Source organism: Ambystoma mexicanum, chromosome 2p (genome assembly GCF_040938575.1).
Source record: "Ambystoma mexicanum isolate Mex_15411 chromosome 2p, UKY_AmexF1_1, whole genome shotgun sequence".
NCBI classification, from domain to species: domain Eukaryota; kingdom Metazoa; phylum Chordata; class Amphibia; order Caudata; family Ambystomatidae; genus Ambystoma; species Ambystoma mexicanum.
Window position 1 is genome coordinate 721,504,483 of NC_090923.1, and position 18,761 is coordinate 721,523,243.

Below are 18,761 nucleotides of genomic sequence, written 5' to 3' on the forward strand. Positions count from 1 at the left end.
ACGTTTTCATTAGCATTTCATGATAGTGCCAAATTCCATTTTTGGGGATTCTGCAGTCTTATTGTATAGGACCCTAATCTTTTTACTTTACCCCCTCTTTTTTAGGGATTTTATAACTTGGTGAACTGAAGTCCCCTGCAACTACATCTTTTGTTTACATTACTTATGGAATATGGTATTGGGTCGCCCATAAGGCACCCAGTACTAGGGGTTCATCTCTGGCACCCCATTTTTTCCCAATGGTGTTTTTATCACCCTACCTTGGTTGAAGGGGTAGGCTGGTGGTAGTTAATATTTACTTTTCGCTTCACATGGGGTACAAGCTTATTTATCGCTTTAGTAGCCCAATTAACCTTTACGGTAGCCATTGGGGTACTAATGGGTGTTATAACTCCTACTGCCGGCCATTTTGTTTTAGGGGGTTTCCTTTGCTCAGGAAAACCATGAGGCAGGCCTAGAATGATTGTTCTGCCCACATGCTCTCTTTTTGAGCGCAAGATGACAGCCTCCATGGTGGTGTGAGTTGGTTTATACCAGTTTCTGGCCCTGGGCATGCCACTACACTTCATGTGCTTGGCTGGCAAAACCTTTTTTTTAAATCCCCCAAATTGGAAGAAGTCAGCCCCTCTGGGTTAAAGGACAGATAGCTGAAACCCTGTTTCTGAACTCAGTTCTGCTGGATTTCTCTGAGGCGAGCAGGGCTGTTTGGCTTCGAAAACTATTGTAGCTAATTTTCAGACACAGTTTGGTGATACTGGTTGGACTGGTGTCTCTTGCTTGTGCTCTGGTTTGCATTTTCGAGTGCTGGGTGTCCTTCCCGGGTCTCCATCGTCCTGCTTGTGCATTAAATCCTTGGACCATTTTCTGGGACCTTTTACTGCAGTTTACCACAAGGTTCTTTCTCCTTTGTTTTGGGAGCTGCCATCATCTGAAAGGGTGTTAGGACCTCAACACCCTGCCATGCCATATCTGCATTTCTGGGCCATACTGGTTCACTACTACTGTTACTGTTGTCCTGTGTAGGAGGCCGTTTTGCTGGTTTGCCAGCTAGGCATGCCTACTGAGCCAGTGAGCTCTGCCGTGTGCAGGTTTCTCCATCTTCGCTGATTTCACTTCTCGAGGGGGACCCCACTCCACTGAGTGACACTTCTTCTACTTTTGGGCCATCAGGGTCATTGTTGGATTGGGGTTCAAGTCTGTGGGTGACCAGAGCCTTCATTTTAACCTGTAACAGAAGATTTGAACTTACCAAATTGATTCGTCTTCTGCAAATTAACTGTTTGGAAGCAAACACTGTACTTACCTCTTGGCCCTGGGTTGGCAGGCTATTCAAAATACTTACCCTCCGAGGTCCCCCTGGTCTGTGATCATTGAGTTCTTCAGGTTCCCTTCTGCCACATTTCATCATTGGTTAACATTGGGGGCTGAATCCTGCACTGCTGCTCTGCTCCTGGGGCTGCTGGGTCTCGAATCCTCAACTAAATCTCTTCTTCTGGGTCTCCAATGGTGTGCCCTGAGGCTGACTGCTTTCTCCTGGGTACCTGTTGAATTGAACTGGCACGTACTTGGATTTACATCAAAACAGCAGGAATCCTACAGACGTTGTACTGTTGTTTCTTATGAGGCACTTTTCAACACCGGAATTCATACAAGTATCACTGAAAGTTACTTACCTGGACTGTTGCATTTTTCTAGGGTCACTCCAGGGTACCTTGAGATCTTCAAAGAGCCCTGGATATTTAAATACTTGCCCTGATATATTAGGGATTTTTAAATGTCTAGTCCACTGATATGCAATGTGTCACTGTGGTGCTATTGTTAACCTCCTTGATGTGTAATATGTCTAACTAAAATGTATCTCAGACTTTGGTGGCCCTCCCAGCTGTGTTGAACCTTGTGTTCCCCTGTTCACTGCATCTCCTGCTTCCAACCTAGTAAGCCTGTTTCTAACCTAGAAGGGCCCAATGAGCTTGACACCAACAGCTTTCAGGAGATACCTTTTGCTCCCCCATGCCAACTGGTGGCACACACTCATATCTGTGTAACCTCTGTGGGTTTGGCAATGTGTAAACAGGTGCGTTAGGGCACATGTGTTACTCGTTTAAAGCATAACAAGTCATATATACCGTGCATCTCATGCAGCAATTAGATTTGCAAAGTTTTGGTGCTGTTTTCTTTAAGGGGGGATTTATAGGGGCGGACCCACAGACACAATGGGAAAATGGAAAATAAATTGTGCTCACACCTACAGCCAAACAGCTGGACGGATTTTCACCAAATTTGTGCCAAGAGTGGCTAGTTCCCGAAAGCGTACTTTTGTAAATTTGGTGCAAATCTGTCCAGTAGTTTTTTTAACAACGGCCAAAAAGTAGGTAAAAAAATGTGTGATATCTGGTTCCAGTGTGCAGACTCACTTCCCTATTCGGTCTGTGGACACCCACCTAGACCAATCAGGATCCAGCATGATGTCCGCGGAGATCGGACAAGCCTGATGATTGGTCAATTAAAATCGGGAGGTGTGTCAAAATATTTGAAACTGACGCCCATGTTGGATTCGCAAACAGCAACCTTAGTGCACGGACATCTCAGTAAAAACAAAAAACAAAACATTGCACCTGTCGAACAAATGGGGAGGTGAATGGTGATGAGGATGGGATATGGCCAAAAAAATGCCAAAAATCGGGTGGGTTTTCTTCTTCGATGTCCGTGAACATTTCAGAGGTTCTGGGACAGTCCTGTGATGTTCGCGGACATCTAAGATGTGCGGGGGCCTCGATGTATATTTCTGCATTACAGGGTCAGTGAAAAGCAGTTTTTGGATGGTTCATAACATTGGCGCCACTCAATGAAACTGCATGAAAATGTGCAATATCATTTTAGACCTGGAACTGAATGGTTATGCAAAGTTTGGTGCTGTTTCGCCAAGAGGGGGCAAAATTAGAGTGGGGGGGGGGGAGGTCCCAAAATATTTCAAAGGCTTATGCATTTGGTACTGTTTGAGAAATCTGCACTAAAGTTTGGAAACAGATTTTAGACCCAGATTTGAATAGTTATGCAAATTTTGGTGGGATTTTGTAAAGAGGGGGGGGGATTAGAGGGTGGTCTCAACATTTTTAGTTGGCTTATAACTGTGTTGGCGTTTGACGAATCTGCACATAAGTTTTCTGAACGATTTGAATGTTTGACTATTTTTTATAGTACATTTTGACAATTTTCAAAAAACAAAATATGGATGTATCTGCAGCAAACTCGTGCAAGGAGCATTGGCAAGGACCCGAAAGTTTGAAACTGAGGAATAGCCTGTGGCCACAGGCAGTGGGCAGATTGTCCGGGTCCATGGCCATGACAACGAGGGACCGGCAAAGGAGTGAAAGGGGGCATGGCCAACAGGGACCAAAAATATATCAAAATATAAGTACAATAATTGTGATATAAGTTTGGTGTCTGGGCAATGGGCCTGGTCCCAAGCAAGGACAAAAGTGTACTCTGACTTGCTTATTGGTGCATGCACCATGTCCTAAGCCCTAAGTTTGAATGGGAAACAATATTCTGCTTCCGGCTACAGCCTGAAGTGCTGGACTCAATTACAACAAACCTGCACGAGGACCTGAAAGCATGCTTTTGCCAATCTGTCTTGTGTTTTATTTTTCCAAAGTGTCAAAATGTAAGTACAAAAAATTGTGCTATAACTTTGGTGCGTGGACAGTTGGCCTGGCCCTCGGCAAGGACAAATGCCTACTCTGATTTACTTATTGGGGCATGTGGCATGGCCGAAGCCCTAGGTTTAAATGAGAAAAAGAATTCTGCTTGTGGCTGCAGCCCATAGTGCTGGACGGGATTGCAGCAAACTTGCGCGAGCAGCATGAGCAAGGACATGAAAGCATGCTTTTGCAAATTTGTCCCATGTTTTACTTTTTTGAAAGTGCCAAAAAGTAAGAACAAAAAACAGTGATGTAACTTTGGTGCCTGGCCCTCGTTAAGGACAAATGTCTACTCTTATTTGCCTATTGGGGGATGTGGCATGGCCAAAGCCCATGCCCCATGGATTGTGGGGACTGGACATGGGTGCAAGCCTTGACCACATGCCATCGTTCACGTACTAGGATGCAGGGTAGATGCAGTGGATTACTGGCGTGGTTTGGTGGGGCTGGGGTCATGGTCGAGCCTCATGCCCGAGGCAATTCAAGCATGACTTGCATCCTCAGCATGCACTGCTGATAATGGCACAAATCAGTATGAGCTGCAAAAAACATGTTTTTTAAAGGCGGTTTACAGTTCTTTGATATATATTAAAATTGCAATTATTAATAACTTATACACAGTGATGTAACATCATGAAACATTTTCATTCATAAAAACATGAAATTCACGGAAAAATGTTAAAGGGACGTTTTGGTTAAGTTACACTAATAAATACCTATGAAATTCAGTGAAAAAAACATTCAAGGAACGTCATGGTTAAATTGCACTAATAACGATGAAATTCAGTGAAAAAACGGTATTAGAGGGATGTTATGGTGACAAGTAAAACCGAAACCCCCCAGAAATTCGCCAGTTATGGTAAGCTAAGCAACCATAACTCGCACCACTGCCGTCCAATGCTAAGGCTAACACCCAGGACATCAAAGATGACATCACAAATGTAATTGATGACATCACTAAATTATGCTTTTTTTAATAATGTTTTAGGAAACCTGTGCTGTGAAGTTCTGTGTTGTACCGTTGGTAATAATGTGTAGGTATCTTTTCTTAAATTACAGCTTGAAAGACTATGGGCCTCATTATAAGTATGGTGTTAAAGTAACAACAGCGCTGGTACCGCCATACTACGAGCTGTGCTTGCGGGTGCCTGTCAGCCCGCCAGGTCAGACCTGGCGGGCTGACAGGCACCCGCAAGCACAGAAAGTCAGATGCACCGGCACTGTTGTAAACGGTGCCTGTGCATCAGACGTCCCCATTCCCATTGAGCCCTATTGGGCTCAAATGGGAATGGGGATGTACCGGGCCCGGCACCCGCGAAAGGGCAATTACCAGGTCCAGCTGGGCCGGAATAGCCTGGTAATTGCCCATTTGCGGGTGCCCGACCCGGATGCAAGTTTGGAGGTAGCCTTGCCGATTTTACCGGCAAGGCTACCTCCAACCTCGTAATGAGGCCCTACATGTATTTTATTTATTTATTCTAATGTAAAATACAGTCGATTAAGACTTTTTATAAAATAGTTACATATATGTACATGTTGTGAGGAAAGATTTCCCTTTTAGGCAACTTTCCTTCCATAGTCTATGGACCACCAAACAGTTTGCTGATGTTTTTGACCCTGTCCTGACCTTTTACAGAGATGTGAAGCCTTCAGCCTCACTTCCCTTGCCTTTTTTGCTCATTTGTCATGGGGAAACTGACTAGTCCTTCAGACTGTCAGTACTGGGATACTATGTTTCCCTTTTGTCTTTTTAATTGTTACCGGCTTGGGTAACCTTTTCATATTGCACACAGCATCTTTCAATGCAGTGCAATGGGAATACTTCTGTATCACCCTAGACTTAAAATAAAGGGACTTTTGGTTAGTTCTTAATGTGCCTAAAGTCAAGCTGTTGGCAGCAGATACCTTTTTGACCATTTCTACTATATTTTTAGAATGCCCATTCACATTTGCCGCGTTTGGGTACTGTCCTAACATGGCCATGCCACGAAAAGTTTTGGTTGGTCTTTGGCCATTTTGTTGTTTGGCCTTCTACCTGCCTTCTCAGGTCAGGAAATTCCTAATATGGTAATGCATTTGCCTGGAAAAAGCTGCTGTTTTTGCAGGCTAGTGCATGCCATTTGTGTGCGGACCCAGGAAGTGGGTTTGTACTGTCTGGTCCCAATCCACAAACTGGTGCCAGTAAGTGTGGTGTGCATGCATGAGTCAGACCCACACTGGTCCCTCATAGGACCACTGCTGGCTGAGTGGTGCAGATCCCTGCTATCGGAGGGCTGAATTTGATCACTCATCTGAATTTAGGATAAGAAGAGGAGTCCTGCACCCATTCCAGCAGATCAAAACAGAGCAAAGTATCCTGTGTAGCTGTGCAGACAACCTTTCCCGAAACTGTTCCGTTGAAGCCCTGTGGGACTACCTGATCTCAGAAGGCCCGCGTAGGTGCTTCGACCCTTGGACTGGTGGGACTACATAGTCTGAATGTATTCTCACGTTCCTGCAGCTTTGAGCCTTCAGAAGTGTCCTTGGACACACCGGTGGACTGACGAGCTCTGAATTGGGCTACCACACCAGAAGCGGCCATTTTTCGTTTTTCATCTGGCACTTTGGTGGTCGCCAGCTAATCCTAAAAAATTCCTGCCAAGTTTCAGCTTCACAGCCTCAAGGAGAAGTTAACAATGGTGCCGGTGCTTCAATCTTCAAGGGTTTTCCTACCGTGACCGATGCGCCCGGCTGTGCCAGACCTATCGGGCACAGTGGCTCCAGCAGGCACACACGTAGTTTGCCGGTCCGGAAACTAGGGTGCCAGTGAGCTTACCGGCACCCTTGTTTCCGGACCGGCAACAATGTCATGTGGCCCATTGAGTTCATATTTGGATAGGAGTAAAAGTAAAGGGTAAATCTAGTGTAGTTATTAAGATATTCAATATATTGTCCACTGTGTGCCTTGGTTGCCAGGATTGCAAATAATTGTTCTCTGTTAATGGTATTTTTTTACTTCTTTAGACACAACTTTATATCTAAGGTGAGTGAGTTCAGAGTCCTCGCAGATTAGACGAGGGTGCCAAATGTTTGCTACTTTCTCTATATGGGCAATCACACCGTCTCTAAGGAATATGGCATGTGTGTTATATGTGTTAGCGACTTTAGATAACAAGGATGTTTCTGAAGAGTGTATACGCTTTAAATTTCAGTTAAGACTATGAGATGTTAAGAAGGTGCTTATCTTGCAAATATTAAGCTCTGCATAGAGGCACTTAACAGGAGAAATTGGAGGTAGCCTACATATGGGCCTCATTGTGAGTTTGGCAGTGTGGCCGAAAATGGTGGTAATCCAGTTGTAGGAGAGTTACCACTGCATTACCGCTGCATTACTGCACTGCCAAACTATGGGTGTAGTGGTAAGGTGGAAACCATTCCTCCACCTTACTGCCAGAAACCGGCCAAATTGGCAGAATTGGTGCTGGCGGAATTGCAACTGAAATCCACATGGAGTCCTATGGACTACAATAAATGGGGAGTAACACTGTCTACCACCACTTATAATCCGGTGGTAATTCCACCAGATCAAGTGGCAGTAGTGGTAAATCCGTTCGGTGGTATGTTGTCAGATTTACCACCGAAATACCACAAAACATGTGCCCATATAGTGCGTTGAAAAATGTATTTTTGAGAAGATCTAATTCTCTATGGAATTTGTGTGCCCAAATATCTGCGCCACATCTCATAGGAGTCACTATCTTGGCCTTTCATACCTTGAGAATAGCATTAATTGAATACTTGTGTGCAAACGCTCCTAAGGCACACAGTTGCTGGATAACCGCAGTTTGAATCTTTATAAGTTGTGGTTTCCATACTAACTTGTTATCAATGATGACTCTCAAGCATTGAAACTGCGAGACAATCTCAACCATCTCCCCATGCAAAAGTCACTGGTACTTAGTTCCATGAAGGTGTTTGCCCAGAGTGAACACCATTACCTTGAATTTCATTTTGAGCCCATTTCTGTCTGAGTACATACTACGAAGGTTGAGCTTCTCCTGCAAGCCCTAGGGTGTACAATCCATCAAGACAAGATAGTTGGCATACCCTAAGCATTGTATGCTAGCGCTCCCCATTTTAGTGGGGTTCGCTTTGTTTGAGGTTATGGCCACAGGGAGGTCTGCCAGGTAAAGATTGAATAGGGTTGGAGCCAAAATACATCCCTATTTGAGGCCAACAAAGGTCTGACTCCAATCAGTCCCCATACAAATCAAGCCTGGCCCAAAACTTGATGTCCAAATGTAAAGATCCAATCATGTTTAACAACCACTGAGCAATGTGCCAGTTCTGGAGTTTACTCCGACACAGGTCTCTGCACTGTGTCGATTGCAGAGCTGAAATCGACAAAGGCAATGTAAACGGGCTAGTGGCAACTTACCCAAACAGATTGTACAGTACTGACCAATGTCAAAGTTGGAAGTAGTGCTGGATTTTTTACCAAATCCTGTCTGGTGCCTGGAAATTATGTTAATAGTAGAAATCCAGATGTTAGGTTCAGCTAAAGTATGCCTGCAAAAGTCTGTGCTGGGGCGTACATCAAATCCAGGATTCTATTGTTTTTGGATCGTCTTGACGTCGCTTTTTATACACAGGCACTATTATACTATCTGGCAAAGATCCTGATATGCTAAATGATAGAAATAATCTGTGTAGCATATTTGCCCACCCTAAGGTTTTTTTGTATAGCAGAATATTGCAAAGTCCATCCAGGAAAAAAAACTACGTTCCATGAATCCATGAATACAAACTGAAATGCTGATACCTTCTGTTTGTTGATTTCCCTAATATGGTTACAAGAGAGCATGTTTCTTTGACTGTTTTTCACTATGTATGATCCTCAATCGTTATCTCTCTCTCTCTCTCTATCTATCTATCTCTATCTCTCTCTCTCTCTCTCTCTCTCTCTCTCTTTATACAATTCCACACAGTTCAACCAATCTGCACTATATTTTGCATAGTTACCTGTTAGGACCCTACGGACATTACTAGCTACATGACAGTTGAACACCCAACCCCTTTCCTCATATTCCAGCTTCTTCACACATGAGACGGTTGCCTTAAATCGGTAAAACATCAATTTGGTCGTCGAAGGACGGACAAAGCTTATTTTAAGCATCTTGACACAAGGAACAAAATGCACTGCACCAGGCCAGCTGGGGAGAGTGCACAGAAGGTCCCAGTATGCTGCGGCACACCAACTCTCACCTCCCACCCACGTCTGCTCCGGGGTATGTCAGACAGCCACACGCGCCCTTCCTTTGCAGTTTACTTCAGAGTGCAAAGCGCGAAGATAAGCAACTTGGAACAGCAACCTACAGGATCATTGATTTTCAACAATTGATGAGGGTGTTATCATGTCTGTCTACAGAACCTGTGAGGAGTACGGGTACATTTTGCTAGTTTCATATAAACCACATATTCTTATCAAGAACAGTTGATTACTCTGCATGAAGAGTGTTGCTTTTTGAGATACGTGATTCCACTTCATCAAGAAACTACCATATCCTAGTTCCTAAATTGTTATTTCTGTTTGTGTAGTTTTATTAATATGAAGCAATCAGAAGTTATAATACAACATGTTTAACTAACTGTGATATGGATTGTAATTGGTTGAATCTTATTGCAAAGGTTTATACATCATTTACCAGAATGAGTATTTGATCAGACTTTAATCATATGGGGGGTCGATAAGGATGTCGGTGAAATAACTGGAAAAAAATAACGAAGTAAAAATGACCACTTTTTTAAACATAATGCAGGAGGATGCCCCCCGCTCTTACCCCACTTCCCCCTACCTTAACATATGCCCTTACCACACCCACCTATTTTGTTATCAAAATGTTCAAAAATCCCACAAAAATTAAAAATTCAACCAAAAAAGCTCTCTCATTCCTACTTAGTTATTTTCAAATTCTTTTTTTTCTATGGATACCAGTCGATATCATATTCGCCAGTGGTTTATCACTGGCTGATAGGGCTTTGATTCGCTGTTAAGTGAATTTCGTGGCAAAATCTGCCGGACCCACTTTTTTGCAAATTAAATGTATGCGCCCATGGATAGAAAACATAATGGAGCAGTTACTTAATAGACAATCTACATGATACAATGAATACAAATAGAAATGATGGTGATTTCTAAAGGCCATTTCCTTATGCAAATCGGTTCCATATGGAACTTGGGAGGCCAGGGCTTGGCCTTCCATTGAAAATGTCAGTGAGTGAGTATTGATTGTTTTTTATATAAACCAGTTTTGGGAATGTACTCTCCCTCGGGGAAGAATACAACACAACAGCAATAATCTGCAACACTGTCCAAGGATGGTGGTATTCTCTGCCAACCCCATGAAAGGTGAGATTACTGAATTAGAAGTCCTTGTTGTATATGGTCTGAAAGGAACAGATTTGGCCATATTAGATGGTTCGCTTCTTAAAATGAATTTAAAAAAAAGTCAAAATGAACATGGATGAAATGTTCGGAATCTTCGACAAACAGAATTTAAGAACAGATTATGATCTTATACATTTTTATAAGGTTTTGAATTTTTTTTTTATAGAGAAAATCTCAAATTGTCTTAATTTTCTGCAGGCCTTTGCATGCCATAATAAATTGTACACTTCTGGAAAAAATGTATGGCATTCTATAGTTGACTTTAGTGAGCAGAACAAGTCAGCGTAGGCAAATATCATTGTGAAACGGTTAGTTGGTGGAATCTAGAGGGGGTCCTATGGAATGCTGGCCAGAGGTATATATAAAAACTGTTAACGGGGCTGCTGGTGCATTTAAACACCCACATTGGATTACCCATACTTGCTTCAATAACTGCCCTCATAACAGACTTTTTGGTATATTCAGCATTTCTTGTAGTGTAACGTGTACTCTGGATGGTCACAAGCCATTTGTGTCGTCTCATTCAAATCAAGAGAAAATGTACTGAATAGGCAGGTCATTCCTCGCACTATGCTGTGTAAATTTCAAGGAAATGGTGAGGAATGTAAGCAGATGATCCACTATGGATGCCAGTTACACACACACCCCTTCCCTTACTGCTCTTTGACAGGGTTAAAGTATATTCCTTAATGGAGGGAGGCCACATAATTCAATAACCTCACATTCACCACATGAGCTCATCATGCCTGTTCTGGACACCCAGATCATGAGATGTTTGAGGTGGACTTCAATGGAGTTCTTTCTCAGCAAAGAAAACGTTGAACCATTGCTGGGGTGGCTCACACTGAGCTCTTTTCTGTTAAGCCTTATAGACTGTCCTCCTCTCCTCCCCCTCACAGCTATGTAAGATGCACAATGAGACGAATGCAGTTAGTAACTGGGTGGAGCCAATACACCTTGCCCCACTCAGATTGACTGTAGTTAGTTGTCAGTGGGGCCGACATCCATCAGCATGCCACATGGAGCTATGTTAACTTGAAGACGGTTGGGCTGATCACAATCCTGTGAGTTAGAGTTATATTCACCTACCTGCACTCCTGTCACAGGGAAGGATTGAGTCCAATCAAATACCTCCAACTTGTGCTCCTTTCAACATGGATACACACTGTGCTTTAGCACAGCCTTTCAAACACATCTATGCTTTTCAAATTCCTTTGATAATATAAAATGTGTTTTTACTCTTGTTAGTTGACCAAGGTGTGCTGACGCATCAGATTTTATTGCCAGTCTGAAGCTTCATCAAAAGCCACTGCCTCCATCAAAAAACCTGTGTGCATGCTTCCCCTATTTCCGACCACCTAAGAAGCTTCATTTCTATAAGAGAATTCCACCAAAACACCAGCCCAGGTTGTGCACAGTTATGCAGTTGGAAGGGCAGTGTATTAAGAGTCTGATGCCATATAGTATTACAATTAGAATAAAATGAATACATGCTCCCTCTAAAACACCATCTACTGTCATCCTTGCAACAGGTGACCAGAAGGGGGAGAAAAAAGGACGAAATCAGCCCCCGCCCAGACAAGACACACCCCTCCATCAGGTTAGAAACACAGAACAGGTCAGGCGTTTGCACACATTCATTGGAAGGAGTCTTTACCCTGTTCGCGGTTGATGACTGGGAGCCAGTGAGGGAAGGAGGGAAGAGAAGGAAAGGGAGATCGGGAGAAGGTGAGCACACACAACACAGCAAAGGAAAAAGGAGAGGGTTATTGGCACTCATTAATTGGAGAGAAACAAAAGAAACACCTATTAAAGAAACAGCAAATTAAAGGTTTGTTTTTAGGAATCCTAGGGGAATGGATTAATATTTACTACAGAGACAACCAGACAGCAAAAATACCATTAATGCAATCCGTGGGGCTGTGAGTAATACAACATGGATTAAGTGGGGATTAAAAATGAAGGCTTGTGATTTCAGGGGTTTATTGGCGAGAGGAAAAGGTCAGAATGGGTGTTCCCACTGAGCACTGTGAAGGCTGAAGGACTCTGAACACAGTCATAACCTAACCTTTGGTACAGGCTTGAATGTTTCTAAGTTAAGGGTGTGCATCTGGCCACTGAGAAAATGTGCCTGGCTCCTTCACATAAAAGCTAAAATGACAAATTGTAGCTGAACATCAACACCTTTAGGCAATACTCTGGCAATGGATATATGAGGCTATCCTCTCTTGGACATGTGCATGGAGCCATTGTGTTTTTCTCACGTAAGGAACATAAATGTAATGGTGTTTAGCAGTCTATTAGGACTATTTAAGATGGTGGAACACATGTTCGAAAGCAAGCAGATCCTATTTGAATGCAGGTACAAGTTGAAAATATTTGTTGTTGTATATCCCTCTAACACCTCTAAACGATAGTGACCATATCCCAAAAGTACTCAGACAGAGTCCCATAATGTTCCAAGACCATGCACTTCAATGGCAGTAGTGAAACAGAGTGAAGCTCGAGGCCATGTATAACCATAACCATATCTGAGGCAATCAGAATTCACTATGTCGTGGTAGAGGACTTTCTCGGACTGAGCCTGGTCTGAAATACATCTCTACAGCAGGGAGAGCATGAACCCAAGGTAAGAACTGGTCAAAACATTACTATTACCACATCAGGAAAACTTGGCACCAACAACTTTATGAAATGAATCCCTATACGAAGGCCCTTGTCGCGCCTAGAAACACTTATGCCCCGGCGCATTATAAATGCCATATCATATCATATGAAATGAAACTACTAAAGATTACGAGGGATGGTTCACGCAGCTGACACCTACTGCACATTGTAATGGTGGATAGCTGACATCCCCATATGATCTGAGATTTTCAACATTCTCCCTTGTAAAGAACCTTTGGGTGCAGGTCATCCTTTTTACCCCTAGGTGGAGAAAGGTGATCAATGTTTCACCCTCATGATCAGAGGTGAAATCTACCCTCCCCACTGCCTAATGTTTGCCTGGATCTAGGCTCTATCCCGGACTTACTTGTGCCATCCTCTGTCACCATCCCTAGTCCTTCTGCCTTGTTCTGCCGTTCAAAGGCGTTGAGGTCCAGGACACTGCCAGGAAGAAAAAAAACAAGAACAAACACAATGGCAAACGTGAGAAAAGAAAAGGAAATATGTGAGCAAAAAAGAATGAGATGTAAAAAAAGAGAGGCAAGAGCAAATGTATCAGGAAACATGAGCAAGAGCAAAATGTGATGTTCAAGAAGCAGAGACGAGAGCAAAGACCAGGAGCGACGTGAGCAGCAATAAGGAGAGACAAGAACAATGTCAAAGGAAGAAGAGCGCAAAACATGGCATGAGCAAAAACAATGAAAGATGTAAGCAGAGGTCAGGAGGGGCAAGAGCATATACTAAGAGAAACCTGGGCAATATAGAGGTACGTGTGCTCAGTCAAAGAGAGGCATTCAAATAAGAAGAGATGAGACTTAGCAAAAATAAACAGTGATGTTTTTAAAGGGCGACAACAGCAAATATAGGGGAGATGGATAGGTGAGAACAACAAGGGGCAATGTGAGAAATAAACTTAGACAAGAGCAAACACATCAGGAGACATGAACAAAGAAAAAGAGAGGCTTAAGAAAAGATAAAAGAAGATGACAGTACAGACAAGGGAAAGCATGAGGAAAGACAAGGGGGGAAGTGGGCAAAGAAAAGGGGAAACGTATGCACAAGGAGAGAGTATAGAAATAAGGGGGAGGAAGTAGGCAAAGAAAAGGGCAATAAGGGAGAAAAGGAAAAGTCAGACATTACATTAAATGGTAATGTGAGCAAAGAAGAAGGGACAGCATGTGCAACAAAACAAGATGAATGTTGAGCACATTGGTGAGCACACAAGAGATATGTGAAAAGACAAAAAGAGATGCAAGCAAAGATAGGTAAGAAATGGATATGTGAGATGTGAATGAAGTAAATGGCAGATGTGACAAAAGATGAGGAGATATGTGAAAAGATAGGAAGATCTGAACAAAGAGAAAGGAAGATATAAGCAAAGAAAAAGACGCACATGAACAGAGGTAAGGGGAAAGGTTAGATGTGAACAATGATAAGGGAAGCCTAAGAACATATAAATGCAGCTGTTAGAAAAGACATTTTCTTCAACCCTGTGAGGTGTCCTGAGATGATCTGACCTGCAGAAATCTTTCTCATTCCTCATTTGGGTCTTCTACTGGAAGCTGTATGAAATAAATTCCTGTGTGCTACAGCGGACCGAAACTAAATCCTGATGCCAAAAGTGACCTCTGTACCCATGACCACTTGGCCTGCCTTGACTGGACCAAGAGCAGAGGATTGTGTTCCCAACGGATTCCGGAACACCTACAGTGGTCTTTGGAAGAGCCAGTGTCGGGGGTAAGTTACAAAGGGGGCGTAGTGGACCTCTACTCGGCCGTCGATCCATCTTGCTAGGTGCTCGAAGGCCAGCTCCGGACGTCACATCAGGCGTTGTATATATACCACGTCACTATGACCCATACCTCTGTAACTCCCTTTTTCCCTGTACTTGAACGCTGCAGAGGAAAATGATGGGAGGCTGGGCTAACCAGCCTGTAGAAAACATAACAATGGGAAACATCCCAACGGGTGACCCCGGAGAATTAGAAATTGGTCGATTTTTGTTGTTGTTGTGAAAGACAAGCGACTAGCAAGATAGAAGCTGTCACCTTAGAGACATCACCAGGCGTCCCTTCGCTTAGACAGGTGTACCAAGCCGTAAGAACTTTCTGAGCAGGTATGGATGGGAGGGGCAATGAGGAATCTGCGGGAGAAGAATCCATAGAAAGATCATTATGGTGAGTAATTTCTCCTTCAATAGATAATTTTCTCCTGCAGATTCCTCATCTGATAGACTCCCCAAGCAGTTAGGATCACAGAGGTAGGCAGAAAGTGATACAGTAGCAGATTTTGCAGAACTACCCTACCAAAACGTGCATCAGCCCCGTGGGCAACATCCAGACAATAGTACCTGGTAATCATGTTGAAGGACAACCATGTGGCTGCACGACAGACGTCCTTAATGGGAACTCCTCTCTGCAAGGCTGTAGAAGCCGAGACCCCTTCTCGAGAAGGGAGGAAGCACCCTGCCTGCAGACTGGTAACATTCTGTGATGCAAAGTATAATCCAACGAGACAGTCTGCTTAGTTACAGCCAGACCCTTGCGGGACAATGAATGTTCATGAACAGCTGGTCAGATTTTCGGAACTCAGACGTCCTAGCGACGTAAAAGCTCAAGGCTCTTTTGGGATCTAAATGGTGGAACCACTCCTCCTCCTTAGAGAGGTATGGTGGAGGGTAGAAGACCGCAAATCTATAGACTAAGAAAGGTGGAATTCAGAAACCACTTTCAGGAGAAAGCCAGGTCTGACTTTAAGGGAAACATTTTCCCCAAAAAATGCAGGCACTTGCAACACAATGCCTGAAACTCAGTAACCCCCCTGGTTAGCCCATGATTACAACCAAAGAGGCTGTTTTCAAACACAACAGTCTCAAGGAACAGAAATGCATGGGCTCAAACAGAGGTGCCATCAAGAATGTCAGAACCAGATTAAGATCCCAATCTGTGACAACAAACGGAGTTGGCAGAAATGTATTCACAAGGCCCTTCAGGAATTGGCCCATAACCGGGATCGTAAAGAAAGAACCTTGATCTGGGGACCTTTTGAACACAGACAAAGCCACCAAATATCCTTTGACTGTGGCAACCCGAAAGCCTGCTGAGGCCAGTGACAGAAGGAACTCCATCACTGTAGTGGTGGGGCAAGAGATGGAGTCGGTCTTGCGTTCCCTGCACCACGCCTCAAATCTTCTCCACCTGCACGCATACAAAGATCTTGTAGACAGTCTGCGTGCAGCCAGCAACACCTCAAGTACCCCCTCTGAGAGGTCCCAGTCAGCATACCACATCCTCTCAGGAGCCACGCATGTAGGTTGAGGGACTACGGGGTCGGGTGGAGTACCCGGCCTTCCGACTGGGTCAGGAGATCCCGGCGCCAAGGCAACCAGTGATGTGGACAGATCAAAGAGATTGGAGTGCCACATTCCTCTCACCCAATCCGGAGGCAATCAAAATCATGGTCCCTTGAAACCTCTTCAACCTCCTGCGTACCCATGCAATGATGGGAATCAGGGGGAAGGCGTAGTGCAGAGGAAAAGTCCATCCCACCAGGAACTCATCCCCCAGTGCACCGTTCACTTGGCATTCCCTCGAGCAAAACTGCCTGCACTTCCTCTTGGACTCTGTGGCAAACAGATCCACTGCTGGGGTACCCCAACAAGAGAAGACCTCCTCCAGGACTTCCTGGCACACTTCCCACTCGTGTGAAATAATGCTCTGCCTGCTCAGAGAATCCTCCAAGCCGTTCTCTGTCCCTGCCAGAAGGACTGTCAAGACCGAGATCTGGTACTCCAGCAATCAGAACCACAGCTGAATCGCCTCTCTGCATAGGGGGAGGAGGTGCACGCCACCTATGCTTGTTCAGGTACTGCATGGCCACCGTGTTGTCCGTCAGGATCAGGACATCCTTCCCCTTGAGAGACAGGGTGAAAGCCCTCAGGGCGAGCATGACGGCTCGCAACTCTAGCCTTTTGATGTGCCACCTGGCTTCCATTGCTGACCAAAGGCCACTCACCTGCAAATTCTTGCAGTGAGCGCCCCAACCCTTGAGAGATGCATCCGTGACCACTCGGACCTGAGGACAAAGGGACCAGAAGGGTTCCCCCAACATAAGAATTCTGCTGTCGGTCCACCAGCTGAGGTTGTGGACCACTTGGCTGGACACCTTGAGAGGACCCGTGAGCGCTCCAAGCTACTGTGACCACTGACCTCTTAGGAGCCATTGCAGGGATCTCATGCGCATCCTGGCCTCTGGCACCAGAAAAATACAGGCCACGAGACGTAAGAGGCAGAGGAAGGAGGCTGCTGGTAAGGTGGTTTGATTCAGGAACAAGTGTACCATATGTGCAATGCTGTCGACTCTCTCTTTGGGAGGGAAGGCCTTTCCCACCCGGGTGTCTAGGACTGCTCCGATGAACTGGAGAATTTGGACTGGCATCATATGGGACTTCTTCACGTTCAGGGAGAAGCCCAGCCTGTGCAGTAGCCAGGAGAGACAAGACCTGCCCTGCTGACTTGCCTTGGATCAGCCAGTCGTCCAGGTACAGAAATACAAGGACCCTGGATTTCCTGAGGTGAGCCGCGACTACTGCAATGAGCTTGGTGAAGACCCTTGGAGTGGAGGGCAACCCAAAGGGAAGCACTTTGAACTGAAAGTGCTTGTCCCCTTTGAGGAACCTCAGGAACTTCCTGTGCTTTTGATGTATCGGCACATGGAAATAAGCATCCTGCAGATCTATTGACACCAGCCAATACTGAAGTTCGAGAGCGTGGAGAATTTCTCTTAGCATCACCAGGCCCTGAGGTCCAGAATGGGACAGAGACCTACTCCTTTCTTGGGCACCTGGAAATACTGGGAATGCCAAACCGGACCTCTCTGATCGGGAGGTACCTCTTCCACGGTACCCTTCGACAACAGGGCTCGTATCTCTTCCTGGAGCTCCAATCCCTGTTGGATTGGAGGGGGTAGGGGTCTGTCCGGTGGTTTTAGGGCAGACAATAACCCCACAGAACAAGCTGCGGGGATGAGGCATCAGAGGTTATCTCCTGCCACTGGGGCCAATGTTCTGCCAGCCGTCCAACAACCGGCAAGTAGTGGGAGGGGAAATCAAAGCAGCTTAGAGGGTGATGCCACCCCTACCGTGTTTGCTGGCCTCTAGACACAACTCTGCCCCTTCCGGGACACGAGAAACGCCTGTGCGCCTGCCTGGCCTGTGGGAGCTGTGCTGTCCTGCCGCAAGGCCCATAGCGCCATAGCCTCTGCCCCTAGAGGCAAAGCTGAAGGCATGTTTGGCCGGCTGCACAGCTAGGCCCAGCAATTTTGTGGCTATTTTAGACTCTTTGAACTTTTCCAGAGTCATCAGACTTCTGGCCAAAAAGTAACCTATTCTGGACATTCAGGAAGAAGCCAGAGGTTTTCAGATAGACTTGCCTTCGCAATACTACCGCTGACCCTATCGAACGGCCAATGCAGTCGAGCACATCCAGGCCCATCTGCAAATCCAAAGACCACATTGGTAGCTTTTAACATCATGCTGCCAGTAGTAAAGACCTTGTTGGCCATTGTGTCCAACCTTTTACTCTCTCTGTCCAGAGGCAGATTTGAAGTGGATGCCACAGGTCTGATGGTGATTGTGGCAGCCTGCACAACAAGCCCTTCTGGAGATGGGTTAGAAGCCAGGAACGATGGATCTCCTCTTGCCAGTCTGTACTTCCCCGTAAAATTAGAGTTGACTGGGGGAATGAAGCAGGGATGTTGCCACACGGAGGCTAGGTGGGCTGCAAGTGCCGTATTAAGTGGCATGTTATGCTCAGTTACAGGACCTTGATCCAAGATGTGTGCCAATTCGTAGTCCTGAACAGGCGTTCAAGAGGACTTCAAACCTAGGGTGTCTACTACGCTTCCCACCAAGGTCTTAAATTTAGCATGGGTGAGCGTGTAAGGCTGACCCTGCTGAAATACGACAT

The 18,761-nt window shown here is 45.0% G+C and overlaps 1 protein-coding gene across 8 annotated transcripts in view; it reads right to left on the reverse strand.

Annotated features, from left to right (window-relative positions):
* Window positions 1-18,761, reverse strand: part of RYR1 (ryanodine receptor 1) — a 946,449-nt gene that overhangs the window by 184,700 nt on the left and 742,988 nt on the right. For 5 of the 8 annotated variants that reach the window (XM_069644324.1, XM_069644319.1, XM_069644322.1 and 2 more), the window contains 2 exons: window positions 13,163-13,236; window positions 11,786-11,803 (listed from right to left, as the gene is read on the reverse strand). In XM_069644324.1, the coding sequence (XP_069500425.1) occupies window positions 11,786-11,803; window positions 13,163-13,236 (92 nt within the window). The remainder of the gene's footprint in view (window positions 1-11,785; window positions 11,804-13,162; window positions 13,237-18,761) is intronic. The other 3 variants (XM_069644325.1, XM_069644323.1, XM_069644321.1) reach the window with 1 other exon arrangement.